Genomic DNA, 24,119 nt, shown 5'->3' on the forward strand with positions numbered 1-24,119 from the left:
GCAACCATTTCACAACGTTGATCATGTTAAGGACATGCTTGAAACTGCAACAGTTGGTAATAGACTTTGCATTATCATTGTTTTCCTGTTGCCATCATGTACTCATAACACATTTTGTGCACAGTTTAAGTTTGTCTCCATTTCACATATTTCTGTGCTGGCACCAACGTCCTTCACAAAAACAGAAATGTATGTGTACACACACAAGCATAGAGACATATAAGTGTAGAGATGAATAAAGCTAAAGAATAAAGCTAAAGATTAGAGTAGAAACAAGTTAAAAACAATTTAAACCAAAGATGCATCTTAAGAACATCAACAGACACAGTCTTTCTCATCGCCTCCGAGAGGCTTTACCAGAGCTGAAGAGCCTCTACATAAAAAAACTCCCCACAGTGGGTAGATCTGAGGGGTCTGGAGGTGCTGTAGGGGTGCGGAGCTCTGAGACATATGTAGGGGTGAGACTATGGAGAGCTTTGTAGACAGTTAGAGGGATCATTTATTGACTGTCAGTGTAACTTATATCTTGGTAATATGATCATATTGTCACTACAAACAAAATTAGACATTCAAGTTTTATTTTTGCACATGTAAATTCAGCGGGGTTTTTTTCTGGTGAAATTCATAGCGGTGAACCACAGTTACATTATTTTTGCATGTATTTTTCTTAGTGTGTCGTGTTTTTTTGCGCCTGAAAAACAGTTTGAGAATATCTGTTATCATTATAAGACAAAGAAATCCTCACATTATTCTAGGCTGGAGTATTTTTGGGTGAAGGAGGAACTACTTAAACAGATAATTTGTTATCAAAATTGTGGTTGATTATTTCATGGTTAAATCAACTAATCAGTGAATTGACTGTTTCAGCTCTGTGGTGTATTTCCACGGTGGAATATTCAGGATGGCCAGCTCTTGCAATCTCACCAAAGCCCAGTAGAGGGACCCTGTCCTCAGAGGGACCTCTTAGATTTATTTCAGTTCCTCAGATGGCACTTACTATACACATCAGCCATCACTCACCAACAAGTTTATCTGATATATTATTTAACAACACCCTCCTACTCAACAGGGTCTTAAAAAAAGATCCCTTCTGTTGTTTTTATTTTTACCACTTGTGGCTGAGAAAGGCAGAGGGAAGAGGTGGGTGGGTGGGTGTGACTGGCTGGCATGTGAAAGACACAAAGACAATAGAGTTGTGTATGAAGACCAGCCATCCAAACAGCCACAGTGCCTCTGTGGGAGCTTCCTGTCTGCACGATGTGCACGCTTAGCCTGAATGCTAACCTTTGACCCCCCTGAAAACACAAAATGCCTCAGTTGACATATTTAGAGGACATATTGTAAAGAGTATGTATAGATACTGTGTACAATCGGCATGTTTTGGGGTTAATATTCAGAGCAAATACAATTCAGTTGACATTCTCTGCATTAAAAATATAAATGTGCGTTTTTTTTTGTCAGTTTTCAGTATAAATGCAATAATTATAATCAATAATAGAATAGCAAAATATGATCTCCATCTGTGGAAAAAAACAATAACACAATGGCCTCGAAATTGAACCAACACCTCTCTGACACAGCCCTGCAAAACCTGACTAGATCAGTCCTTTTATACTGTAGATAGTATGTGTTTTAAAATCATTGTTGGAGTCTAGTTTGGATTCCCCCTTTGCTGTTACCTAGGCAACAACTACTCTGGATGTTCATGCTGCTGTGACTATTTTCCTTTATTCATATTAACCTGAGGGAGATCTTTGTGAATATACTGTGAGGAATCGTGTGTGCAAAGCTGTATTGTTATTGTGTTTGTGTGTGTGTGAAAGTAGAAGGTAAAAAGTCCAGTCACAAGTTAGAGTCACGACTACACTCACTCCCCTGAGAGAGATGAGAAAACTGGAAGTGAAATAGCAGCGAGGGAAAGACGTGGGCGATATTCTGATCTGTGATCTAATTTTAGCTCGGCATCAGCTTCAAATAGAAACTTCTCCATTAATATTCATGAATGGAGGGAAAAAATGTGCTGCTCTGCAATGCTGAGGGGAAAGAGAGGCGAGGGGAGGGCTCTGTACTCTACCTGAAAGTCTATTTTTAGCTGCGTCGCTGCCTCTCTTGGTCTATTCCCCATGCATGGGGAGGCTAAATTTAGCTGCACGGAGGCAGAAGTGTCATGCGGAAACAAATATAGAAATCACAAGTTTATGGTCGGAGCACGCAGGGGCAGCCAGGGGTGCAGCATCATTAGGCAGGATGGAACAAGATAGATGTAGACGGCAGGATGAAGAGTGAGGAGTGGGTGTAGCTCCGAGCTCCATGTGTACTCGTAGTAACTGTGCAGGAGTAATGTGTTCCCACAGATCAAAACTAGACATGTTAGGTGTGTAAGGTGGCACGTTGCACAGCTGTAGTACATTAAAGGCATCACGTACAAATGTGAAATTCCTAATTGCATGTTTAATCCTCACATCTGTGACACACAGACACTCAAATACACACTGGCCCAGTCACACAGTGCACAGTTAACCAAAAAGCACTCATGTGCGTGCATCAGAACAGGCTGTACTCTCTTGCTCTTTGAAATTGTATTTACTCTCCCCACTCTCTTTGCCCTATTTTACCCCTCACCCCGCTGTCTTCCCTCCCTCCCTCTGACTGCTCTCCTTGGCTATGTATAGTGCAGTCAGTGGGTCTGAATCTGTCACATGAATGGAGGGATGGGGGCTTCTGTTCGGTGTTACGTAATAGCCAGTAACACACCAACGTCTTGTCCTCATGCAGCATCCTAGCAGGGTAGCAGGGTTGGGAGGGGCACGGGAGGAAAGAGTGGAAAGAGGAATGAATGGGATGTTTGCATTCTGCAGTTGGTGCATACCTACTAGTAGATATTATAACGTAGAATTTCAGTATTAATGCTATCAAAGCTGTACTGTAACTAAAATATCTGAACAACTATTGGATGGACTGGCATAATCCTCAGATGATGAATCCTATGGACTTTGGTGCTCCCCTGAGTTTTCATTTAGTGCCTCCATCATGTTGACATTTGTGGTTTTGAGTCAAATATCTCAACAACTATTGGATGGATTTCCATGAAATTTTGCACACACATTCACCTTCCCCTCCGGATGAATTGTAGTAATTTTGGCAATCCCTTTAAGACCCAGTGTGTAAGATTTGGGGCATGTAGCAGTGAGGATTGCAGCTTGCGACCACCAGAAACTTCTCACAGGTAAAATCTTTCAGTGATCTTTGTCTAGGCGGTTTTTACCAAGAGCTGAATTATCTGTAGAGGTCTCTTCCTCCCTGAAACAAATGGACCCTGTGATTTATTTATTTCTCCAAGATATTTTTTGGGGCATTTTGGCCTTTAATTGATAGGATAGACAAGTGTGAAAGGGGGAGAGAGAGAGAGGGATTGACATGCAGCAAAGGGCCACAGGCTGGAGTCGAACCCGGGCCGCTGCGGCAACAGCCTTGTACATGGGGCACCTGCTCTACCACTAAGCCACCGACGCCCCCGGACCCTGTGATTTAAACCGGTAAAAACACAGATGTTTTTCTGATGCTCTCATCTTCGAGGGGCTGCTAACAACAGTTACCATTGCAAATACATGAAAATGCAAATGGTCCTGTTTGGTTTGTCCATTCTGGGCTACTGTAGAAACATGCCTGTGCAACATGAGCTCCATCAACGAGGACCCGCTCCCTGTGTAGATATAAACGGCTCATTTTAAGGTAACAAAAACATAATGATTCTTATTTTCAGCTGATTATACACTAAAGAAAACATACTTATTGTATAATTGTCATAACTTAATATAAGATTTAAATCTTTTCAAAGTCCCTTCAAAGTCTTGAAGTGTATGATAGGCATAATATGGTGCAAATGGTACTTGATAAACACATATTACATACACATAAACATTTATTCTGTTACATGGTGTTTATCAAATTAAATCATAGGTAGCTTGTAATGTATGGACCTTACACAGCTAAAGAGAATATTCAGAGTGGTGTTATTCGGTACTCTATCCAGGAATCTGTGATGTACTCGAGACTGTGATGATGTTTCAGTGTTATGTTTCATTATTTCCCACACTTATCATCAACAGACATCTCAAGCCAACACTCCCGCAGCCATAACTCTAGTTTTTTTTGTTTGCCTTGGATTTCAGATTTTATTTTTATTTTCGAATATCGCTTCCACTGCTGTATTTATTTGAAAAAGATTGAATGTGTGCCTCAGTCTCCAAAATCCTTCACGTTCTGCTAATGGTTGTTTTGCCAAAGCGTGGATTTCTCCTCTGGAGTTCCTCAGACTGTTTAGAAAAGGATACACATTGCCAAGCGGAGCTGCAGGTTGACAGAGTCTCTGTGGGTTTGCATGTCAGCAGAGGGGCTGTGGGAAAATAGAGATGTGGATCAAGGCTGAAACGTGCCCAGACTGAAGAGAGGCCTCGCTGTGCCTTTATTTGGTGTTTTTTCTTCGTAGTCGGATCGTGTTTGATCAAGAGGAACCCCTGCTCACCTGAACGCGGGGCTATTTTTAGACTCACACTCACATGACCCCGCGTTGATACTCTGATGCTGTTCACAAACAGTCGTTCTCCGCATGTAGATGTCCTCTGCATGCACACATACACACACTTGTGCCTCACCTGCATGCCACACTGTCTTCACACCTTTAATGAAGTGCACGTCATGTTGTTCTTTTTATTTCAAATACAGACATGCTGGCTGGAAAAGGTGGCATCTGGGATGTTTTCTGTTTTTCTGTCATTGCAGATTTTTGCTGTCATCTTTGTATCTCATTAACTTGGTGTGAATGGGTCGGTTAAAATGGTTGGCCTGGCTATGACCGGAGGATCATTGAGAAGCAGACATCAGAATTAGAAGCCGTTCTGTCAGCAGCTCTCAACACCCCCTTATTGTGGTTCCTGTCTAAATCTGCTCCTTCTTATCGCAGACCATTTTAAACGCAGAGCTGATTTTAGCCCATTTTGTGGCACATTTCAGTGTGATAACTGCACTCCCACACATTTCACACTGTCTTATCCTTTGTGCCACCCTCTTGAATTTGTCATTTTTAGCCCTTATTTTGGTCTTGACTGGTTCATAATGGTCACGCTTCCTTCTAAATGACACTATTTCCTGTCTTGTTGAAGGGATAAAAACGGCTGAGTGTTGTTACCCGGTGTTGAAGGATTGTGCTATTTTTAGATTTGGAGTATTGTACTGTATATTCCTTTTCTCCCTTTCATTGTTACTGGAGCATTCTCAGTTGCACGAGCAGTACCAGTCTCTCTCAACTGGGACTGTTTTTGTCTGCCTTATTAAGAGAGTTCATATGGGAACCAGACAGTCTGTGACCACAAGCGTAACATTTTATTCATCATTTCAATCAGGAGAGTCTTCAGTTAGAGTGAACAATGATTAATTACATAGTGCAGGATAATGGGTATATTTAGGGGGTAGAGATGCCATGCTTCATTTAGGAGTATTCCCCAGATGGAGTCTAGACACTGGTGGAGGTGAGGAGAGTTGGCTGAGGATGAGGATGATGGGATGCAGAGCAGGACTGGGCACTGGATGTGATGAAGACTGGTGAATGGGGTGGAGGAAGGTTGTATCTGTTCGTACTGAAACGAAAACTGCCAGCAGCAGAGAGGGGATTGGTTTTAAAATGTGACCCCAATGGTATAATTGAGTCAGGGAGATCGTGGCAAAAGCTGGTTGGATTAATTAAGAGTGACGCCCATAGTCAGCTGATAGAGTAGAAGCCGGAGAGTGAGGTAAAGAGATTTGTGAATGACTCTTCCTGAATGAACTTTCGCTAAGCTCCATATCCATATTACCTGCTGCACTCACTGACACTAATGCTGATACATCCAAATACAGATTCATGCAGGATGTGCATCCTCATAAGGGGTGTGAGAAAATATCGATACACTTGAGTACATTATCATCTTTTAATTAATAGTTTACATGCAAAGATTTGTGGCAGTGTTTCATATTATGTTGTGTTTAAACCCCCCCCACTGAGAGATCCTTCAGCGCTGTAATCTATCTTCAGCAATAAAACTCTTCCACTTCAACGTGACAACATGTTGCTAGTGTGTTACAGGGACTGTGACAAATATAAATGCAGATCCCACTGTTCTGACTGCATAAAAAGTTAGGTTTTTGTGGTGTGTTCAATGATACTTTTCCTAAAGTTAGATCTCAGTATATCGCCTTGCTTACAGTATGGCAATATATCATGATATGTATCTTATCCCAGATTCTTGCCAGTACACAGCCACACTCTTGATGCACGCATGCTCTCCAGACATTCTGATCTGCAGTATTTTAATGGGACTATTCATTCGTTTTCAAATGGCAACCCCTTTACTGAGAAGTGGGTGTCAAGGGTGGATACATGACTGCTCCTTTCATTTCCTTTCCATGCTTTGGGGTAAATCTGCATGTTTGTGTTTTTATCCCTAAAATGTGTTTCGAGTCATCTGACCTTAATGTGTTCCCTTCCTGTCTCTCTTATTCTTGTTGATGTAGTTTTGATGTGGAAAATGGATTGTCAGTGGGCCGCAGCCCCCTGGACCCCCAGGCCAGCCCTGGCTCTGGTCTGGTCTTACAGGCCAACTTTCCTCACAGCCAGCGGCGGGAATCCTTCCTCTACCGCTCTGACTCTGACTTTGACCTTTCACCCAAAGGTCCCTCCAGAAACTCCTCCACTGCCAGCGACCTGTAAGTTCATTACAGTTGGGAGACGCTCTGCTACACGATATACAATGTTTTATATTTGATGTGTGTTCAGGAGGGCGGCTTGTAATCAAAATGTGTTACTTTATTCATTCAGGATCATAACAACCTTCATTTACATCATCTTAGTACGAAGTCTTTGGCCCTAATACCAATGTTAGATAACATACATGTTTATAGTCTATGTAACAGACATGTCTGTAAATATTTTTCTCTGCTTGAATGTCTTACTTGTGCTGAGAGGTTTCCACATAGGAGGATGGTTGAAGGGTTGGCTCCTTGACAAGCTGCAGCAAACAGTTGCGGTCTGAACTTAATTTGCAAATTTGAAACTAGTCTTTTTGTCTTTGGATTCCTCGAGAGTGCTCTAAAACCAAAGGGACAAACTATTTAAGTGCCGTGCCTTCTCTGTCATGACTTTGAAGGCTAGTCTGCACAAAACTCCCTCACAGACTGAGAGGGGTCAACCTTAAGTGAATTTTTGATGCTTTCTTATCCCGGTCTTTCAGTTTAACTAGCTCAAAGGCCGTATTAAAACATGCTGTGCAAGGCGTGCGTCTAAAATCTGCACAGACCTACAGCCCAGCATTAGTCCAACCAGCTGTTTTTCCATCATAAATGCTTACAATCTGCTTCACTGGGATTGAGGAAATGGGTAGATTTCTCGTCTGCTGTATCTTTTTTTTTTTGGCTGTTTGTGTTTCCATAATGTCCCTAAAACAGTCCCCCCACACAGTTCATAATGTCTAAACACCTTTAAGTCTGTAAAGTAAGCAGTCGCAGCTCTCCTCATCGACTCTTGCCTGTCTGTTTTTGAAGGGAAGAAAGCTTGAAGCACTGGGAAGTCAACTGGTTGTCATCTCGGTGAGAAGAAACACGATAAAACAAAAACAAGATTAAAAACACTGACTCTGTCCCCTTCAAAGCCCTCTCCTGCATTCCCTCTAGACGGCTTCATAGCCTTTTCCCACCTCCCTCCTGACAAACGTGACTAAATATCAAACACTTCACCTGTGACCCCCCGTTAGACCCCCCTCTCCCCTAAAACACCCAGTTCTCTTTTGTTTGTTTTTGCATGTGACGCTTAATCAGAGAAAACCAAGTCTGTGTTTTTTTATTTACTTGTGAGTATTTACCAGTTCGTACTTATATCACCCACCCTTCCACCTATCCCAGTCTGTTTCCTCACCAACCTTATTATACGCAGTGCATGACGTCTTTGTTTTTTGATGTAGCTACATTTTATCAGAATGATGACAAAGGGGAAGATGAATGAGGATATCTGAGTAAGTAAATGTGCTAACTAATTCTCTGGCTGCCAGGTTGCACAGACAGCCTCATTTTTGGATAAACTAGAAGTGATACCAGGTGCAGATTGGTTTCTATTAATATCATCTTAAAGGGACAGTTCACCCAAAATCAAAAGAACATTTCTTTCCTCTTACTTGTAGTGCTATTTATCAGTCTAGATAGTCCGGGGTGGCTGTGGCCCCACTGGTGTGTGGGTGAGAGTGAATGGTTACTGAGTAGCAGTTGGCAGCCTGTGCGGTAGCTTCGGCCACCAGTGTGTGAATGGGTGATGACTAGATGTCTATCCATTTAGTGTCGTAGATATCGACTGTAAAGATGTCTGCCTTCTCTTCAATATGATGGAACTAGATGGCACTCAGCTTGTGGTGCTCAAAGCGCCAAAAAGTACATTTGAAAAACTCAACAGCAATGTCTCTTTCTAGAAATCATGACCCGGTTACTCAAGATAATCCACAGACCTTGTTGTGAGCAGTTTCATGTAGGAACTATTTTCTTTGTACCAAACTACATCCGCCAACTGTGTCATCATGCAGACGGAAGCGTGTTTTGGCACTTTGAGCACCACAAGCTGAGTGCCATCTTGTTCCATTATGTTGAAGAGAATGCAGACATCTTCAACACTCTGCAACTCACACCGAAACAATATTGACTGATATATAGCACTACAGGTAAGAGGAAAAATATGCTTCAGATATGGGGTGAACTGTCCCTTTAACACAGTCGCTAAAACTTTTTATCTATCATAAATGAATCAATAGAATTTAGGAGCTTATTAATTGGTCCTCTCAACAGTGTTTCATGCCTTTTCCTCCTGTGTGTCCTGTTCTGTATTGCAGACATACAGAAGACATGATCGTCACACCATTTGCACAGGTGAGTCCTCTGAAACCTCTTCATCCAACACTTTGGATTCTTCCTTTTTGTGCTGTTTGTAAATTTGCCAGATGGCCCAATAAAAAGAAATCATGTCCACTTGTAAGCAAAAGACAGCAGGTCTTTACAAAACCTATAATACAGTCCAGATGGTACGAGACTGGGCTTCACTGGCTCATTGGAACAGCCCCTCAGCATTATGTTGGCCCTGCGACAGAATCAGGCATCCCGCCGGCGTTGCTTGGCTCTTGCGTGGGATGTGCGTCACACTTGTGCTCACTTTACACCGCGAAAGAAGCAGTGAATCCAATACTGCTGGATCATGCTGTTTAAAGTCGCATGCTGGCTGATAAGGGCTGCTACATGGGTCGGGCCCGGACACCGGATACTCTGTGGGCTTCCTCTGCGTGCTGAGTCAGTGTTTGGCTGCAGATGGAGTGACAGACATGACATAGAGGGGCGTCAGTGATGCTATCAAAACATCAGAAAGGGGAATGCCTCTGCGTAGCACTTTGGCTTGGAGGATGAAAGCCACTGTATCTGGTTTCAAAGGCTTGTCAGAGAGTCACATTAAACAGCATCTAAATCTGCTTCAAGATGAATTAAGTGAAGGCATGTGCAAGTGTTTAAAGCTTTGAATGAGGTGATGTCTGTGGTGTCATTATATCACAAATATGTCACATGATGATCTTGTACATTCAGTCTCTTGTTCTTATCTTATAGGTCCTCGCCAGCCTGAGGACAGTCCGAAGTAACTTTGCCGTGATAACTGGCCAGCAAGATCGCACAGCCAGCAAGTAGGTTTTTAAAAAATGTATGATAATGAACCTTTTAGAGATCTTACCATCACACCTGAGAAAAGATGTATGACTTCACTTGCTGACTTGGGATGGTCTCTGTCTACAGGACGCGATCCTCAGGCAGCAACCCACCATCCATGTGCAAGACCAGTCTCGCAGGTTGGTCAGAAAGACAGAGAGATGACAAAGACATTATTACAATTTATTTTGTAAGCTGTCAAATCTGGTTCGCTGATAACACGTCAAAGTTATGAATCAGTAAATAGATATTATTTACAAATACATGAAATCTTGTGGTGATGAGTATTAAGATTATTTACTGAAGAAAAAATCTCAATACCACAATGTAAGAATACTCCTTTAAGTTCTTGCATTGGAAAAAACGTTAAAATTGTGTGTTGAAAATGTTACGCAAAGGATAATTTGGCATTTTTTAATCAGTGTGTTGCCTACAACAGATGTCAGTTGGTACACCCCCATGATGAAGAAGCAGGCAGGAGTACTGACACAGAAGCTACGCAATGTACTGCTGTGGACGGGGGTAGCAGCAAAACATTTTTCCCACCTAAAAAACAACATCAGTTTAAGTGTACGCTATATTTAGAATATTTTCACAGCTTTACCTTGCCATCAGGCAGCCTTTTCTGACAGGGAACTGAACTGAAGCTGTTATCTATTCTATCTTCAACACCACCAGACTCCTTTCACAAAGACAGTAATTTTACATCACAGATCACAAGAGTTGCTGATCTACTTCTGCCTCAGTTGGTTTGTTTGTTAGGATTAGTTCGGATTTACCAAAGTCAGAGAGCAAAACAAACTAATTAACTGATCTACACAGCAGTAGGCCAGCAACTCTTGTGTTCTGCAAGGTAAAATTACTTTTTGTCAAAGGAGTTTGGTGGCGTGACAGCATATATGAATGGATATAGTCTGACGTCAAGGTAAAGCAGTGAAAATATTCCAGATATGTCATACACTTGACTGATATTGATTTTTTTAGGTGGGCAAAATACATTTTGCTGCAGCCCCTGTACACAGCAGTACATTGCATAGCTACTCCTGCCTGCTTCTCCAAACTGGGGGCGTGCCGACCACCATCGACTGTAGATAACACACTGACCATGGATAAGTACCTCATACAAACTAATTTCAAAAGATCCAAACTATCCCTATAGATAAAGTATGTATTATTAGTTCAATCTATGATTCTGCCACCATAAAAGGTCATTTTATCTTTTGGATGTGAAATCTTAATATATAAAGTAACTAGTAACTGACGATGTGGTCTAATAGAAGTGTTCCACCACTGATTAAATATGTGAGACATTCATTTTGTGTTCTCAAAAAATAAGAACAGAAAATTTATACAGTTCTTTCTGAAATTTGAACAGTATGTGAATGCTCTCCAAGAGTAGTATCCTTCCCATAATGCCTTGCTGTGTTTGTCTGGTACAGAGGAGCCTCACCAGCAGCTGGCCATAGAGACTCTAGATGAGCTGGACTGGTGTCTGGAACAACTAGAGACGCTGAAAACTCGACACTCTGTCAGCGAGATGGCTTCCAACAAGGTACTTAAACATAATACACTTACACATAACCAACAGCCTCAAAGTGACACACTGAACATACACACCTGTCACAGGATAAAAGGTAGATACACACTGCCACATTGTTCAGGGTAACATTTAATAGAGCAAGGTTGCCGTGCACTCACTCTCATCTGTGCTGTGATTCATCCCCCTGAAGGAGTTTATTAGTCACATCCATCTTGTTGCCATTTTTAAGGTAGTCTGACTCTATGAACACAGTACAGTACATGACCCTGAACTCATCAAAGTCAAATCTAGTGGATTTTAAAGAATACACCTCCAGTATTTTTATGTTCATCACGTTGAAATAGTTAGTTTAGCCAAATGTTAGCTCGTCTTTGTTTGAATATCTAAAGATAATCAAGTTGTTCTTTCCACAACTGTTGTTCTCCATTTCAGAGGAGACCTTTAAAGAAGACTTCAACCACCAAATGACAATTTGTATATCAGTTACTTACCCCGTGTTACGTTGAATTCAAGAAGAATACTTTGTTTTTCTCGCATGCTTCCACAGTGAATAGAGAATCAAAAAACTAAGAAAATTCTTGATGAATTAAAGTTAAAGGGGGGGCGTAGTGTAATCCAACTCTAATTTATCCAGTCGTATGCCCAGTACTGCCCAAACACATGCATTTTGGTAAAACCTTGCTATTTAAAACTCTTAGGCATAGACAGTCTCACGCACGAACGAGAAGCAAATGTGCATTTGAACTGTATTCAATGAAATGCACTAGCAGAGGTCAAATGCATGCAGTTGCCCAGGTGTGTTTTTTGTGTGGGTAAGTGTTATTAATTGTTCTTATTTATCAAAATGCATATGTTTGGGGAGTACTGAGCAAGCAACTGGATAAATGAGACTTGAATTTTTCTTGGTCTTATGTTATACAGTCTCTTTTGGCCGTTTATACTGTACATCCTTGTACCAGTCATTTCTTGTTCTGTTATCAATTTATTGCACAATTTAAAAAGAAAAAAAGAATTTTCTCAGTTTTTGGATTCTCTGTTCACTGTGGAGACATGTTTGAAAAACGTTTTCTTCACAAATATAAAATAATGGGGTGAGTAATTGATATACAAATAATCATTTTGTGGGCGAGGTCTTCCTTTTATGGCCAAAAATCAGCAGTCAGATTAATTTAAGTTAATTGGTGTTTCCTTTTTGAGATGAAATACGTCAGCATTCTTTATTAGAATGAATAATAAACGCAATACGTAAGACACGTTAATCATTTCCTCCAGTTTTTCATTGATGGCTGGTAATCTTCTGCAGCCCAAGTTAGAGTGAGCTCCATGTACAACACAAAGCCTGTGGATTGTGTGTGATGCACTGAAGTGCTGTTCGCCTTCACTGATCCTTAAACAAGTCTGAAAGCTCACTAATACACAGAGTCCATCATGAAAATATGAAGAGAATCTCCCATCCATCAGCACACTGAAGAGGGGCTTATTCCATGAATGAGCAGGATGGTCTCACACAGACACTCCCTTCCCCCCACTCATGTGCAGAAAAATGTGAATGAGGTAGTGGGAGCTGGAGATGAAACGGCATCCCCCCCTTCATACACTCTTCCTCCATGTATCCCTCTCCTCAGACTGGAGCCCGGCGCTCGTGTGATTCCACGATTAGCCCGCCCACGCAACCTGCACATGCTCACAACACACGCGCACACACACACACACACACACTTCCTTCCATCATATACATGTACATCTCCCGCCTTGCCCCCCATCACATACATTGCCTGCTTGGATACATATACCATTACACACGCCACTCGCTCACGTGGCGGAGGCTGGAGCTTCGTGGGAGGCAAACCCTCCCATAGCTGCAGATCAGTCAATGAGCAGCTTCAGTCAGTGGGGAAGAATTATCCATGCTGGCACTCTGGAGCAAAGACAGGCACATTTGATCCCAGAGTGGACAAGCTGATCGAGCAGTTTCATTCAAAATAGATCTCTAATGACTCTTGACAGTGTCTCTGATGAAGAGTGAGATGTCTGCGGACCATTGAAACATGAATGTTTGAATAGTTCTGTGAGGAAATGTTCATTTAAGCCCATTCAGAGTGTTTTTCATAGCTGTTAACGGTCACCAACCCTGATTTGGTGCTTAATTTAAAGGCGAAGCAACTGACTTTCTGTTATTATCTTATCATATTTTACATCAGTTTTAAAACATGGTCAATACACAGATAAAATTTGGGTTACCAAATTTAAAAAGATTAACAACACTACCTGACATTTCAAACATCCTCATCATGCTATGGCAGCCTGCTTTGAGGGCATTTCTGTGCCCAAAATACTTTGTTATCTTCTGCCCACAATCATTCAATCGTGAAAATGGCCGATGTACTCACATCCTTGTGGTACGCAGTGTACAGTTTTTTATTTTTGGCAACATGAATGAAATCATGAAATCCCTTCTTCCATCCATTCAAAGCTTTTCCTTCATATCTTCTTCAAACTTGGTGCACATGGTGTGTCTCACTACCTCCGCCTCCAGCACACTTGTCCCTGCCCACTTTGTACGTCCCCCCACCAATGAGGGTCCTCTGCCTCTCCCAGCCTCTGCTGCAGCAGGTGCCTGATAGGCTGCTATTCTTAGGCATTTTTGGAAGGAGGCGGGGATTAGAGTACCTCGTTCTCCCTCTGTTTACACACATATGGGAGCAGGCAGTAACTGAGTGAATGAGGGAGAGTCAGGGGGAGCGAGGGAGTGTGGCTTCTCTGACTTGCATCCTCGCATCCCACAGCATTCCCACAGCTATGCTTCCACGCTCTTGTTCTTCCATGGATCTCTGTGATATTTTTTGTTATATCCGCCTGTTCAGCTCGTAGTGATCAAAGCCTCCACAGCACTAACCAGCGGACTGTCTGCTCGCTTTGGATTTTGCTCAGGCAAGCAGTACAGGAGCACAAAGTGTCCCTGCTGTCTGTCGAACAGGCAGTGCCGGAGGACGACCAGAAAGCTCTGCTCTCTCACTCAGTTTTATTTTTGCTCCCATGCTTGACTTTGCGCTGAAATGCCAGAAGTGAGCTATTCCATCTCTGTGTCGTGGATGTTCATTCAGGTAAGAGAGGAGAGGTGAGAGGATGGAGCAGGTGGGAGGGCATGAGGCTGCTCACATGTTGCTCGATTTGTGAACAACCGGTGGTTGAGATGTGAAAGTTTCTCTAAGACTGATCTGGACACTTCAATTAGATGTGTAGATTTTTGTATTTCATATACATGTTCCTCATGCATGAGTGTGTTCGGGAACAGGGCACACTACTGCTCGTAAAATCAGCCATGCATGTTTCTGCGTCCAATCATTGGCTTCTGCACTGTGTGACGTGAGACGCACACACAAGCACATGTAGTGCATGTGAATGCTTCAGAGAGAGAATCTAGGTGTTGCTGGTGTACTCATCATGGGTGTATTTATGAATGGTTAAGGATTGTCAGTGTTAACACAAATTTCTCCAAGTGATTGCAAGCAGAGATGAATCAAGAGTTGAGACTTGCTTTGTGGCATCTGTACTCACATTCAACTCAGTCTGTCTCAAGCAATGACACTGTATACAGAAGTTTACATTTCTTAAAAGACATTACCTCCTCATGTGATATTGTTGGTTTGCAGAAAAAAAGATGTTTGAGCTGCCCTAGTCAGACTGCTTTGTGTGTGTGTGTGTGTGTGTGTGTGTGTGTGAGATCAAACTCATGGATGCTTGTGTGTGTTTGTCCTCAGTTCAAGAGGATGCTGAACCGAGAGCTCACTCAGCTGTCAGAAACGAGCCGTTCAGGGAACCAGGTGTCTGAGTTCATCGCTAACACCTTCCTCGGTAAAACACTTTCTCTTTGTATAATCCACAACCTGTGCGTAAATGTATGCATCATATAAATAACATGTTATTGCTAAAGGGGAACTGCACCTACTGTTATTCCTATGGTCTAAGACAGTCCAAAAATATAAGTTAACATGAACAGTTCTCTTCCAAATCCAAAGACTCGAGTGCTACAATGTGTGACATCATCAAGTATAAAGTCTGGAGCTGCTCTGTAGACAATGAATTGGGAAAGATATAGGTGACACTAAGTGCACCCTGGGGAATATTATGAGTAAATGGGTACAAATAAAGCTCATGTGGGTGTGAAAGAGAAAACAAACATTCTTTGGCTCCCATTCATTGTCTGTTGAGCAGCTCCAGACTTTATACTTGATGACATCACAAGTTTGAGACTTACATCTCTGATTTCTGGCTTTGAAAGAGAGTAGCTCATGTTCACAAAAATTGGTTGAATCTATTGAACCATCTTAAGCTATGGGGACCTACTATGCTTTTCCGTATTTTGAGACTTGTTTATAATGTTACAATGAAGGATATTCAAATTAAATGTGGCCAAAGTTTCTAATAATGAGGTAAACATATATAAATGTAATCCCTGTGAGCAAAAACCTCAGGAAACCGTTCTCATCACTCCTTCTCCAACAGTTTTTTTTTTTGTTGTTGTTACTCCAGCTCCAGTATGATGTCAGGTTTCTTTTTATAGTCAATTGCTCCAGGCACGCCACTGCAAGTGTTACATTACGTAGCCTACACTGTTACATGTAGCTACGTGCTAACATCAGGGAAACATGGAATCTTGATTGCTTGTGTTGTTAATTTCTTCTAGATTTCAGATCATATTCCTGCTGGAACATGTCTGGTTGTACTTAGAAGCTTTTATAGATGGTTTTTCATGACAGGAAGTGCTGCTATTTTCCATTACAGTCATTCCACGGCTGCAAGTATACTGCTAACGTACATGTAGCTACATGCTAACATCAGGGAATCGTGTAATCTTGGTTGCCATCCGATTCCTGGTACATGTCCTGTTGTGTTTAGAGGCTTCATTAGTGATTTTTTTTTTTATTCTCTGGCTGTAATGACGATGCAGAAATGCTGAGATATGAGGACCCAGAGGCACTGACCAATCAGAGCAGACTGGGCTTTTTTGGGGAGGGGCTTAAAGAAACAGGCGCTCAAACAGTGTTTCAGACAGAGGGTGAATACAGGTGCTCTAGCAGAGACAGCGTGAGGAAAATAAAATGTTTTTTGAACATTAAAGCATGTAAACATGTTCAAAATACAGATATGAGACTGAAAATTAGCATAATAGGTCCTCTGTAGTTTAGGTGGTGTTCCCCTTTAAAGTGTAGTGTTGCGTATGTGATCGCTAAGAGACTGTGGTGTTAATATTTTGTCTGTCTTCATCTGACAGAGAAGCAACATGACATGGACATCATGTCCCCACCCAACAAGGAGAAGGACAAGAAGAAGCGGCCCATGTCCCAGATCAGCGGTGTGAAGAAGCCCACGCACAGCCCCAGCCTCGCCCCCTCCACCATCCCTCGCTTTGGGGTCAACGCCAGCCAGGAAGGACTCTTAGGAAAGGTATGAGGACTAATTCAACACAAAAAAATCTCTATTCAAATAATTCTGCATTGTTTTTAATTTGCTCTCAATTGTCTGCCGGCAGGAGTTGGAGGACATAAACAGATGGGGTATTGACATTTTCAAGGTCTCCGAGTATTCTGGGAATCGCCCACTGACAGTCACCATGTACACCATCTTCCAGGTAGCACATTCCTACATATTGTACTTTCTCTAACACAGTATGGTCTTTGTGTAACCTCAGACATTTAGTACAGTACATGAATGACTAAGCCAAGTAAATGAATGAATGAAACAATGACCCAACAAAGGAATATTAATAAATGACTGAGCTTCACCTCGACTGATCCAATGTCCTCTTGTTGTCTCCTTTAGGAACGTGAGCTGATGAAGTCCTTTAAGATTCCAGCGGACACTTTCATTACCTTCATGATGACTTTGGAGGATCATTACCATGCCGACGTGGCCTACCACAACAACATTCATGCTGCAGACGTCGTCCAGTCCACACATGTCTTACTGTCCACACCTGCTCTAGAGGTAGATACCTTTACACATCCAAGACTAAGAGCAAATTTTATTGCTATTAAACCAAAACGATTGGATCTGTACATGCCCTGTCATGTTGAGGACACCCACACACACGTATTGACAGTCCCTTGTCTTCTTGTGTCACCCAAGGCTGTGTTTACTGACCTGGAGATCCTCGCCGCTCTCTTTGCAAGCGCCATCCATGATGTGGATCACCCTGGAGTTTCCAATCAGTTTCTCATCAACACCAGTGAGTTTGCAGAGCTTCACAGGGATTATGTGAATGTGTGTGGGTGCTCAGTGTATTTAACTGTGTGTGGACACATGTCTTTGTAGATTTGTGTTTCTGCATTAATTTGTTTCCCATTCAGAAGGTTTACAGTGCTGTCTGTGAACTTTTTTTAATGCTTTTTTTTGCCCTCAGACTCAGAGTTGGCCCTGATGTACAATGACTCTTCGGTGCTGGAGAATCACCACCTTGCTGTTGGCTTTAAGCTTCTGCAGGAGGATAACTGTGACATCTTTCAGAACCTCAGCAAAAAGCAGAGGCAGTCGCTGCGCAAAATGGTCATTGATATGGTAAGACACCTCAGTGGAAGCCTTATGTCTGAAATTTAAGGCTGTGTTTTCTTCAAATCAGTTTTTTAAGTCTGAATGTTTAATCTACAGGTGCTGGCTACAGATATGTCTAAACACATGAACCTACTGGCAGACTTGAAAACCATGGTGGAGACAAAGAAAGTCACCAGTCTAGGAGTCCTGCTGCTGGACAACTACTCAGACCGCATTCAGGTGAGAACCACATTGCCACTTATTCATTGTTAGAGATGCAATCAAAGGACACTTCACCCCCAAATCAAAATTACATATTTTTCCTCTTACCTGTAGTCCTTTTTATAAATCTAGACTCTTTTAGTATAAGTTGCCGAGTGTTAGAGACAGTTGCCTTCTCTCCAGTATAATGGAATTAGATGGCGCCAAAAAAATACATTTGGAAAAACTCAACAGCAATGTCTCTTTCTAGAAATCATGATCAGGTTTCTCAAGATAATCCACAGATCTTGTTGTGAGCAGTTTCACTTAGGAAGTGTTTTCTTTCTGCCAAACTACACCTGCCAACAGTATCACCACTCAGAAGGAAGTGTGCATCTACTCCTGTACGAGAGGCTCATGCTCATGACAGCGCAAGATGTAAACATTAATGGCATCCTCCTTGGCTGAGCTGTAATGTTAGCTCAGTGGTGCTAGGTGAGCTAGCAGTAGATACACGCTTTGACTACCAAGGCACTCTAATACAGAGCATTTTAGCATCTTTCAGTTCATTGTTTTGGTTTTACAGCCTCCAGCTTTACTGTTTTGGTTCAGTCTGCCTTCTCTAATTAACCATGTTTCCAAGAGGCAGGTGTTTTTAGCTTGACACTAACTAGTTAGCACCGAATGGCAGAAAAAACTACAACTAGCTGGTCAACACTGAAGCTAAAGAGCCGCATTTTTTCCTCTGGAGTTGATTGAAACCTGAACAGAGCTAAAAGAGTGAAAATTGGACTTACATCAGTCACAAGGCCAAAAACATGACTTCAACCACCAATTTATTAGGTGTTTACAGCTTTTTATGCTGTGCCAAAGTGGCCAAAAATCAATTCATGCTGCTTCAAGTCAACCTCTTAGTATGGGGACTGCTGAGGTATTCTAGTTCAAGGTGGAGCAAAACAACTAAAAAAAAGTGGAAGATTAATATGCAAGCTTTTTTGGTCACTGCAGGTTCTTCAGAACATGGTACACTGCGCAGATCTGAGCAACCCCACCAAGCCTCTGGAGCTGTACCGGCAGTGGACAGACCGCATTATGGTGGAGTTTTTCACCCAGGGGGACAGGGAGAGAGACAAGGGCATGGAGATCAGCCCTATGTGTGACAAACATAACGCCTCAATAGAGAAGAACCAGGTACAGATTGAAAGCAGCAGTACTTAGTTAATAAACTCAACTGTACATCAAGTGTGAAACTGAAATGTAGAGAAAAAGAAGGACTCAAAGACAAAGAGAAATCTCTTTCTTAACACTGTATGCCTCTCTTCTTTAGGTGGGTTTCATTGACTACATTGTTCATCCTCTGTGGGAGACGTGGGCCGACCTTGTCCACCCAGATGCTCAGGAGATCCTGGACACACTGGAGGATAACAGAGAGTGGTACCAGAGCATGATCCCCCACAGCCCCTCACCACACCCAGAGGGTCAGGAGGAGGGACCCCATGCCGGGGAATCCACAGCACTCGGCGGGGGCAGCGGCTCCATCTCAGCCGACAAGTTCCAGTTTGAGCTGACTTTGGAGGAAGAAGGAGAGTCGGATACGGAGAGTCCACCTGAGGAAGAGGAGGGCTACGGTGGCAGTAGGGGATCTGAATTCTCCAGAACTGATTCTGCTGCTACGACTCACATGCTCACCAAAAGGCTCACTACTGAATCGGGCAGGACGTTTTCTTTAGACCCTGATAAAGATATGGCAGAAGACAGAGAGACAGAGCAGGAAGACGTCTCTGGGGTGCCACGCTTCAGACTTGGAATATAGCACCAGTCAAAAGTTTAGTTTCTTTTGGCCTTTTTTTGTTTATTATTCTTGATTTCGGTGCCTCATCCTCTGTCACTCCCTTTCTCCCACTCCAACCAAACACCACCTCTGGTTTCTGCGGACAGGGTGACAGCATGCCTCTGGGTTGGGGACTGTGGGAGTGCGAGTGGGTGTGGGGGGGGGTGTTAAGAAAGTCTGCAGTTTTACACAGCAGTCACTTGCACTGGAGAGAGACAGATAGACTGAGTCACTTCTAATAGAGGACAGGAAACCAAGTTTCTGACCAGTCCTTTGTGTTCTGTGTCTTTCTGTCAGAAATACTGTGGATGAAGTTCTGCAGAGACAATGAGAAGTTTAAAAACAAACTTCCCCTTTACCAGCCAACCCAAGGTCTACTACAACAAATGACAGAACTGTCTTCCTCTTTTGTGAAGAAAGTGAGGAAGTGATGAATGAGCGTGAAAGCAGGACAACGTCTTGTGAGACATCTTGCCAAACTTGTGATTTACAGGGACAATGCTGTTTTGCCTGCCTTTTTAGTTTTGTTTGTTTATTTTGTTGTCTTTTATTTAGGTCCATATGCAGTGAAAATGAAGACACAGTTAAAAGCAGACTTCAGAGCAGTGTAAGCTAATTAAAGGCAGAAAGGAGCTATGCATGATTTTATGCAGGAAAGTTTAAATGTAGCAGACTTTTTGAGTGACTCTATCGTTGTTATTGTAGCACTCCTTGCAGCTGGTGTTGCACAGCCCATTTAATTGTGCTCAGCAAGCAGTAATCTTGTAAGGAATATGATTATAATGAAGTGGCTGGCAGTACATATTATTTTCAGATGCTCTGTTGTTGCAGGCTTTCCATTTTTATAATCCTAAACTATGATATTGTCAGCGACAAAACTGAGCCAAGGTCAGTGTAGTGTTATACAGTCGAGGAGTTGCATCCAAAGCAATGTGGGCTGTGCACATGGTGCCTCCCAGTGGTGACAAGAGGAACTGAAGCTCTGGCATCGGAGGCAGATAATTTGCAAGGTTTTTGCATAGGCCTTTATGGAAAATACATTCAAATTAACTCTAGGAGTCCCCGAAATATCAGTTATGTTTCAGTTTTGTTGCTCTTTTGATTTTTTTTTTTCTAAATTTAAAGTCACTATTTTTTGCGTTCTTTATATTTGGCACCAATTGTTATCAGTTTGCCTTCAAGTTTAGCACTTTACAGGTTGGTTCATGGCTGGCCCTCATCATGGTTTTTAAGGGCTCGAGCCACAACATGAACACAATGACTGCAGAACAGTTTGTCAGTGGCTGTCAAGCAACCAGCACAGGCATCATGCAAAACTAAACACTACAGTACAGCTATGAATGCATTAAACTATCCATTCAAATCCATTAATACATACGTACTCTTTGGTAGCATCCATTTGCATAAATAACTAGACTGATAAGGGCAGTGTGTTAGAGGCATAGGGTTGTGAAGAAGGATGTTAGCATCATTGTAACTGTAAAAAAAAAAACAATCCAGGAGACAGTTTCCTGTGCCAGAATTTTTTTCATCCTTTTTTCTCTCACTGATCAATACTTCGCTCTTCACAGGGACATAGTCAATGACAAAACAAGTGCCAAGCAAGCATGACACAACCCGTACTGTAATTTCCATTTTGCCACTGGCTACTTTCCATCAGTGACTGATAAAGTTGGTTGATTGTAGCACCCCGTGTGCCAATCTGACCCTAGTGTCTCTGCTCCTTTTTTATCTAACTCCTGTTCAAACAGTAACTGAAACTGATATTGTCTTAAACAAAAAAGGTGATGTGTTGTGCGTTGTTGTGCGTGAGTGAATGAGTGGGTTTTGATGTATTTGCTAAGAAGAAACCAAAGCACTTTGTACGGTACTTTTACAGTTCTGCACTTCCAGTACAGTTGAATATGTATAACGTGACTGTTTCACTGTTTTTCTGTTGGCAAACGGCCTGGTGGTTGAGTTGAATTGCACGGGCTGCACCACTACAGCTCTTAAAGGTCGGATGTTGGAGGGACTGAAGTTGTTATTTTTTTGTTCTTTTTATAATTGACTGTACAAACAAGATGTGTTTTGTTGAAATGCATGACATTGGCTGCAGGATTTGAAGAAGATTATATAGAGAACTTAAGAAATTTAGCCTGTGGAGAAACTTGTTTTGTTTTATTACCATGAAACATGTTTTAATGTGTGAACGAATTTTTTTTTTTTTTTTTTTGACGCCTTATTTTCAAACTGTATTTTCTGGTCATAGATGTGTCCGCTGACATGCTGGAGTAAAACATGTGCAATCCTTTCCGTAGCCATAAACCGCACCAACCAGACCAACACTCAAGGATGCCTTCGACACTAAGGACTATTTAACAGCAGCCTAACCAGCACAACATGCGAAGATTCGGTCTGTCTCTCTGCGTGTCACTAATTATTTGATTTTGTACATTTTCCTCACAATGCTTCATGTACAGTTTATTTATTATTTCTATATTATCTGTCAGAAACGATGGAACAGTAGACTTTTTTTAGTCTGAGGTCTAGTACTTATGTGTAGCTCGACGTGTGACAAAGTTGCACAGGACAGATTTCAGCTATTACTCAGCTTTGTTTCCCTTCTCGTTTCATTTCTTTATGTCTGCAAATAACATTATACATAAGCAAAAATACTCACTTTCATGTTTTCTCTGTATAAAAATAGTTTAGCGACAGATTTCCGTCAGAAACATCTCTCATCTCCCATCTTCCTCTGTTTCCACTGATCTGGTTAGATCATGTATTCATGAAGGATCTCACAGTATGCGTGCTGATCTGAGACTTCTTTGATTCATAGTGAAGATAATATAGTCACACTGCCTCAAGTCATCCTAGACCAGTATTTCTGTTTTTAGAGATTTCATGAATATGGGTCATGAACTAAGACTCTGCAGCTTTGACAATCCAAACTCTGCTGTTTAACTGCGGGTGTGTTAGCCCTCTCTCCAGCTAGAACTGTATGCCTTGCCAATAAAGGAAAAACTCTTCACTCTTTGATGTCTTGTTCTGTGTTTTTAATATGAGACTTTATTAATCCCTCACAGGGGGTCAGACATTACAAAGTCATACTATACAACCTGTCATCAAACTTCATTTTTAAATGCTGGTTTCTAAAGAAGAAATATCCAGGCTGAATTTTGGAGCCAGGTGTATAAAATATGCAAAAGCTACGCCATAAAAGAAAACTGAGACCTTTTATTTGAGTGTTTCACTAGTGCTAATATCTTATAGCTTTAATAAAGATTAACAATACTGTACACAATATAAATATATGATGATGTCAGACAGTGTGGAATAAGATGATAAAGCTTTTAATAATCTTAATGCTACTTCAGAGGAAATCAGAAGATAATACTGCATGTTCATCAGCAGAAAAGTAACTAAGAACATTTACTTTAGTACTGTACTTAAGTATACATTTGAGGCACTATAGTTTTTATGATAATAGTAAATATGATTTCATTTCTATAGCAGTTTTCAAACAGATGTTACAAAGTGCTTGAGGAAATGATTAAAACAACATCACAGAATGGACCAATAATAATATAGTGATAAGATATTAGTGAGGTAAAACAAGGTGTTTAAAATGTGTATTGAATATATACATGCATACACCAAAGCACTATTTCCATTTTGTCCTACTTTATACTTCCACTTCACTAAAGTTCTGAGGTAAATCTACTTTACTCCACTAAATGTATTTGACAGTTTTGGGTACGTACAAAACACATAATGAGTTCATGAACTTTAATGCACTGTTTAGAGATTTAACAACCCAAAGATTAAAAAACATCCATAAAACAAGCCTCCACCTCCAAAATTTCATTCAAATTAACATGTACCTACCACAAAGACACACAAAAAAACACAAAGTGATGCAAAGGAACTGCAAAGAGACACAAAACAACAAAAAAGACACAAATATACCCCCAAAAAACACATATTGACCTTTAATGAGACACAAAACGACATCCAAGATATGCAAAGAAACTACAGAGAGACACAGAACAACTACAATAAAACCGAAAGACACAAATATACCTCATAGACATACAAAATGGCCATAACGAGACAAAAATGATCCCCAAAAAGACACAAATATACATCAAAGAAACACAAAGTGACCTCAAAGTGATGCAAAGACACTACAAAGAGACATAGAACAACTACAATGAGACACAAAAGGACCAAAAAAGACACAAATATACCCCTGAAAGACAAGAAATGTCACAA

The 24,119-nt window shown here is 41.5% G+C and overlaps 1 protein-coding gene across 10 annotated transcripts in view; it reads left to right on the forward strand.

Annotated features, from left to right (window-relative positions):
* Window positions 1-20,231, forward strand: part of pde4ca (phosphodiesterase 4C, cAMP-specific a) — a 64,973-nt gene extending 44,742 nt beyond the window's left edge. For 5 of the 10 annotated variants that reach the window (XM_078173220.1, XM_078173221.1, XM_033651393.2 and 2 more), the window contains 15 exons: window positions 6,550-6,741; window positions 7,576-7,620; window positions 8,904-8,940; window positions 9,664-9,737; window positions 9,847-9,899; window positions 11,199-11,311; window positions 15,061-15,154; window positions 16,575-16,747; window positions 16,833-16,931; window positions 17,123-17,287; window positions 17,429-17,528; window positions 17,703-17,857; window positions 17,948-18,070; window positions 19,040-19,222; window positions 19,359-20,231. In XM_078173220.1, the coding sequence (XP_078029346.1) occupies window positions 6,550-6,741; window positions 7,576-7,620; window positions 8,904-8,940; window positions 9,664-9,737; window positions 9,847-9,899; window positions 11,199-11,311; window positions 15,061-15,154; window positions 16,575-16,747; window positions 16,833-16,931; window positions 17,123-17,287; window positions 17,429-17,528; window positions 17,703-17,857; window positions 17,948-18,070; window positions 19,040-19,222; window positions 19,359-19,844 (2,092 nt within the window). In that variant the 3' untranslated portion in view covers window positions 19,845-20,231. Of the gene's footprint in view, window positions 1-6,549; window positions 6,742-7,575; window positions 7,621-8,903; window positions 8,941-9,663; window positions 9,738-9,846; window positions 9,900-11,198; window positions 11,312-14,022; window positions 14,404-15,060; window positions 15,155-16,574; window positions 16,748-16,832; window positions 16,932-17,122; window positions 17,288-17,428; window positions 17,529-17,702; window positions 17,858-17,947; window positions 18,071-19,039; window positions 19,223-19,358 lie in introns of those variants that run through there. The other 5 variants (XM_078173222.1, XM_033651390.2, XM_078173223.1 and 2 more) reach the window with 2 other exon arrangements.
* Window positions 20,232-24,119: the final 3,888 nt, after the last annotated feature.

The sequence above is a fragment of the Epinephelus lanceolatus genome, chromosome 12 (genome assembly GCF_041903045.1).
Source record: "Epinephelus lanceolatus isolate andai-2023 chromosome 12, ASM4190304v1, whole genome shotgun sequence".
Lineage (NCBI taxonomy): Eukaryota > Metazoa > Chordata > Actinopteri > Perciformes > Serranidae > Epinephelus > Epinephelus lanceolatus.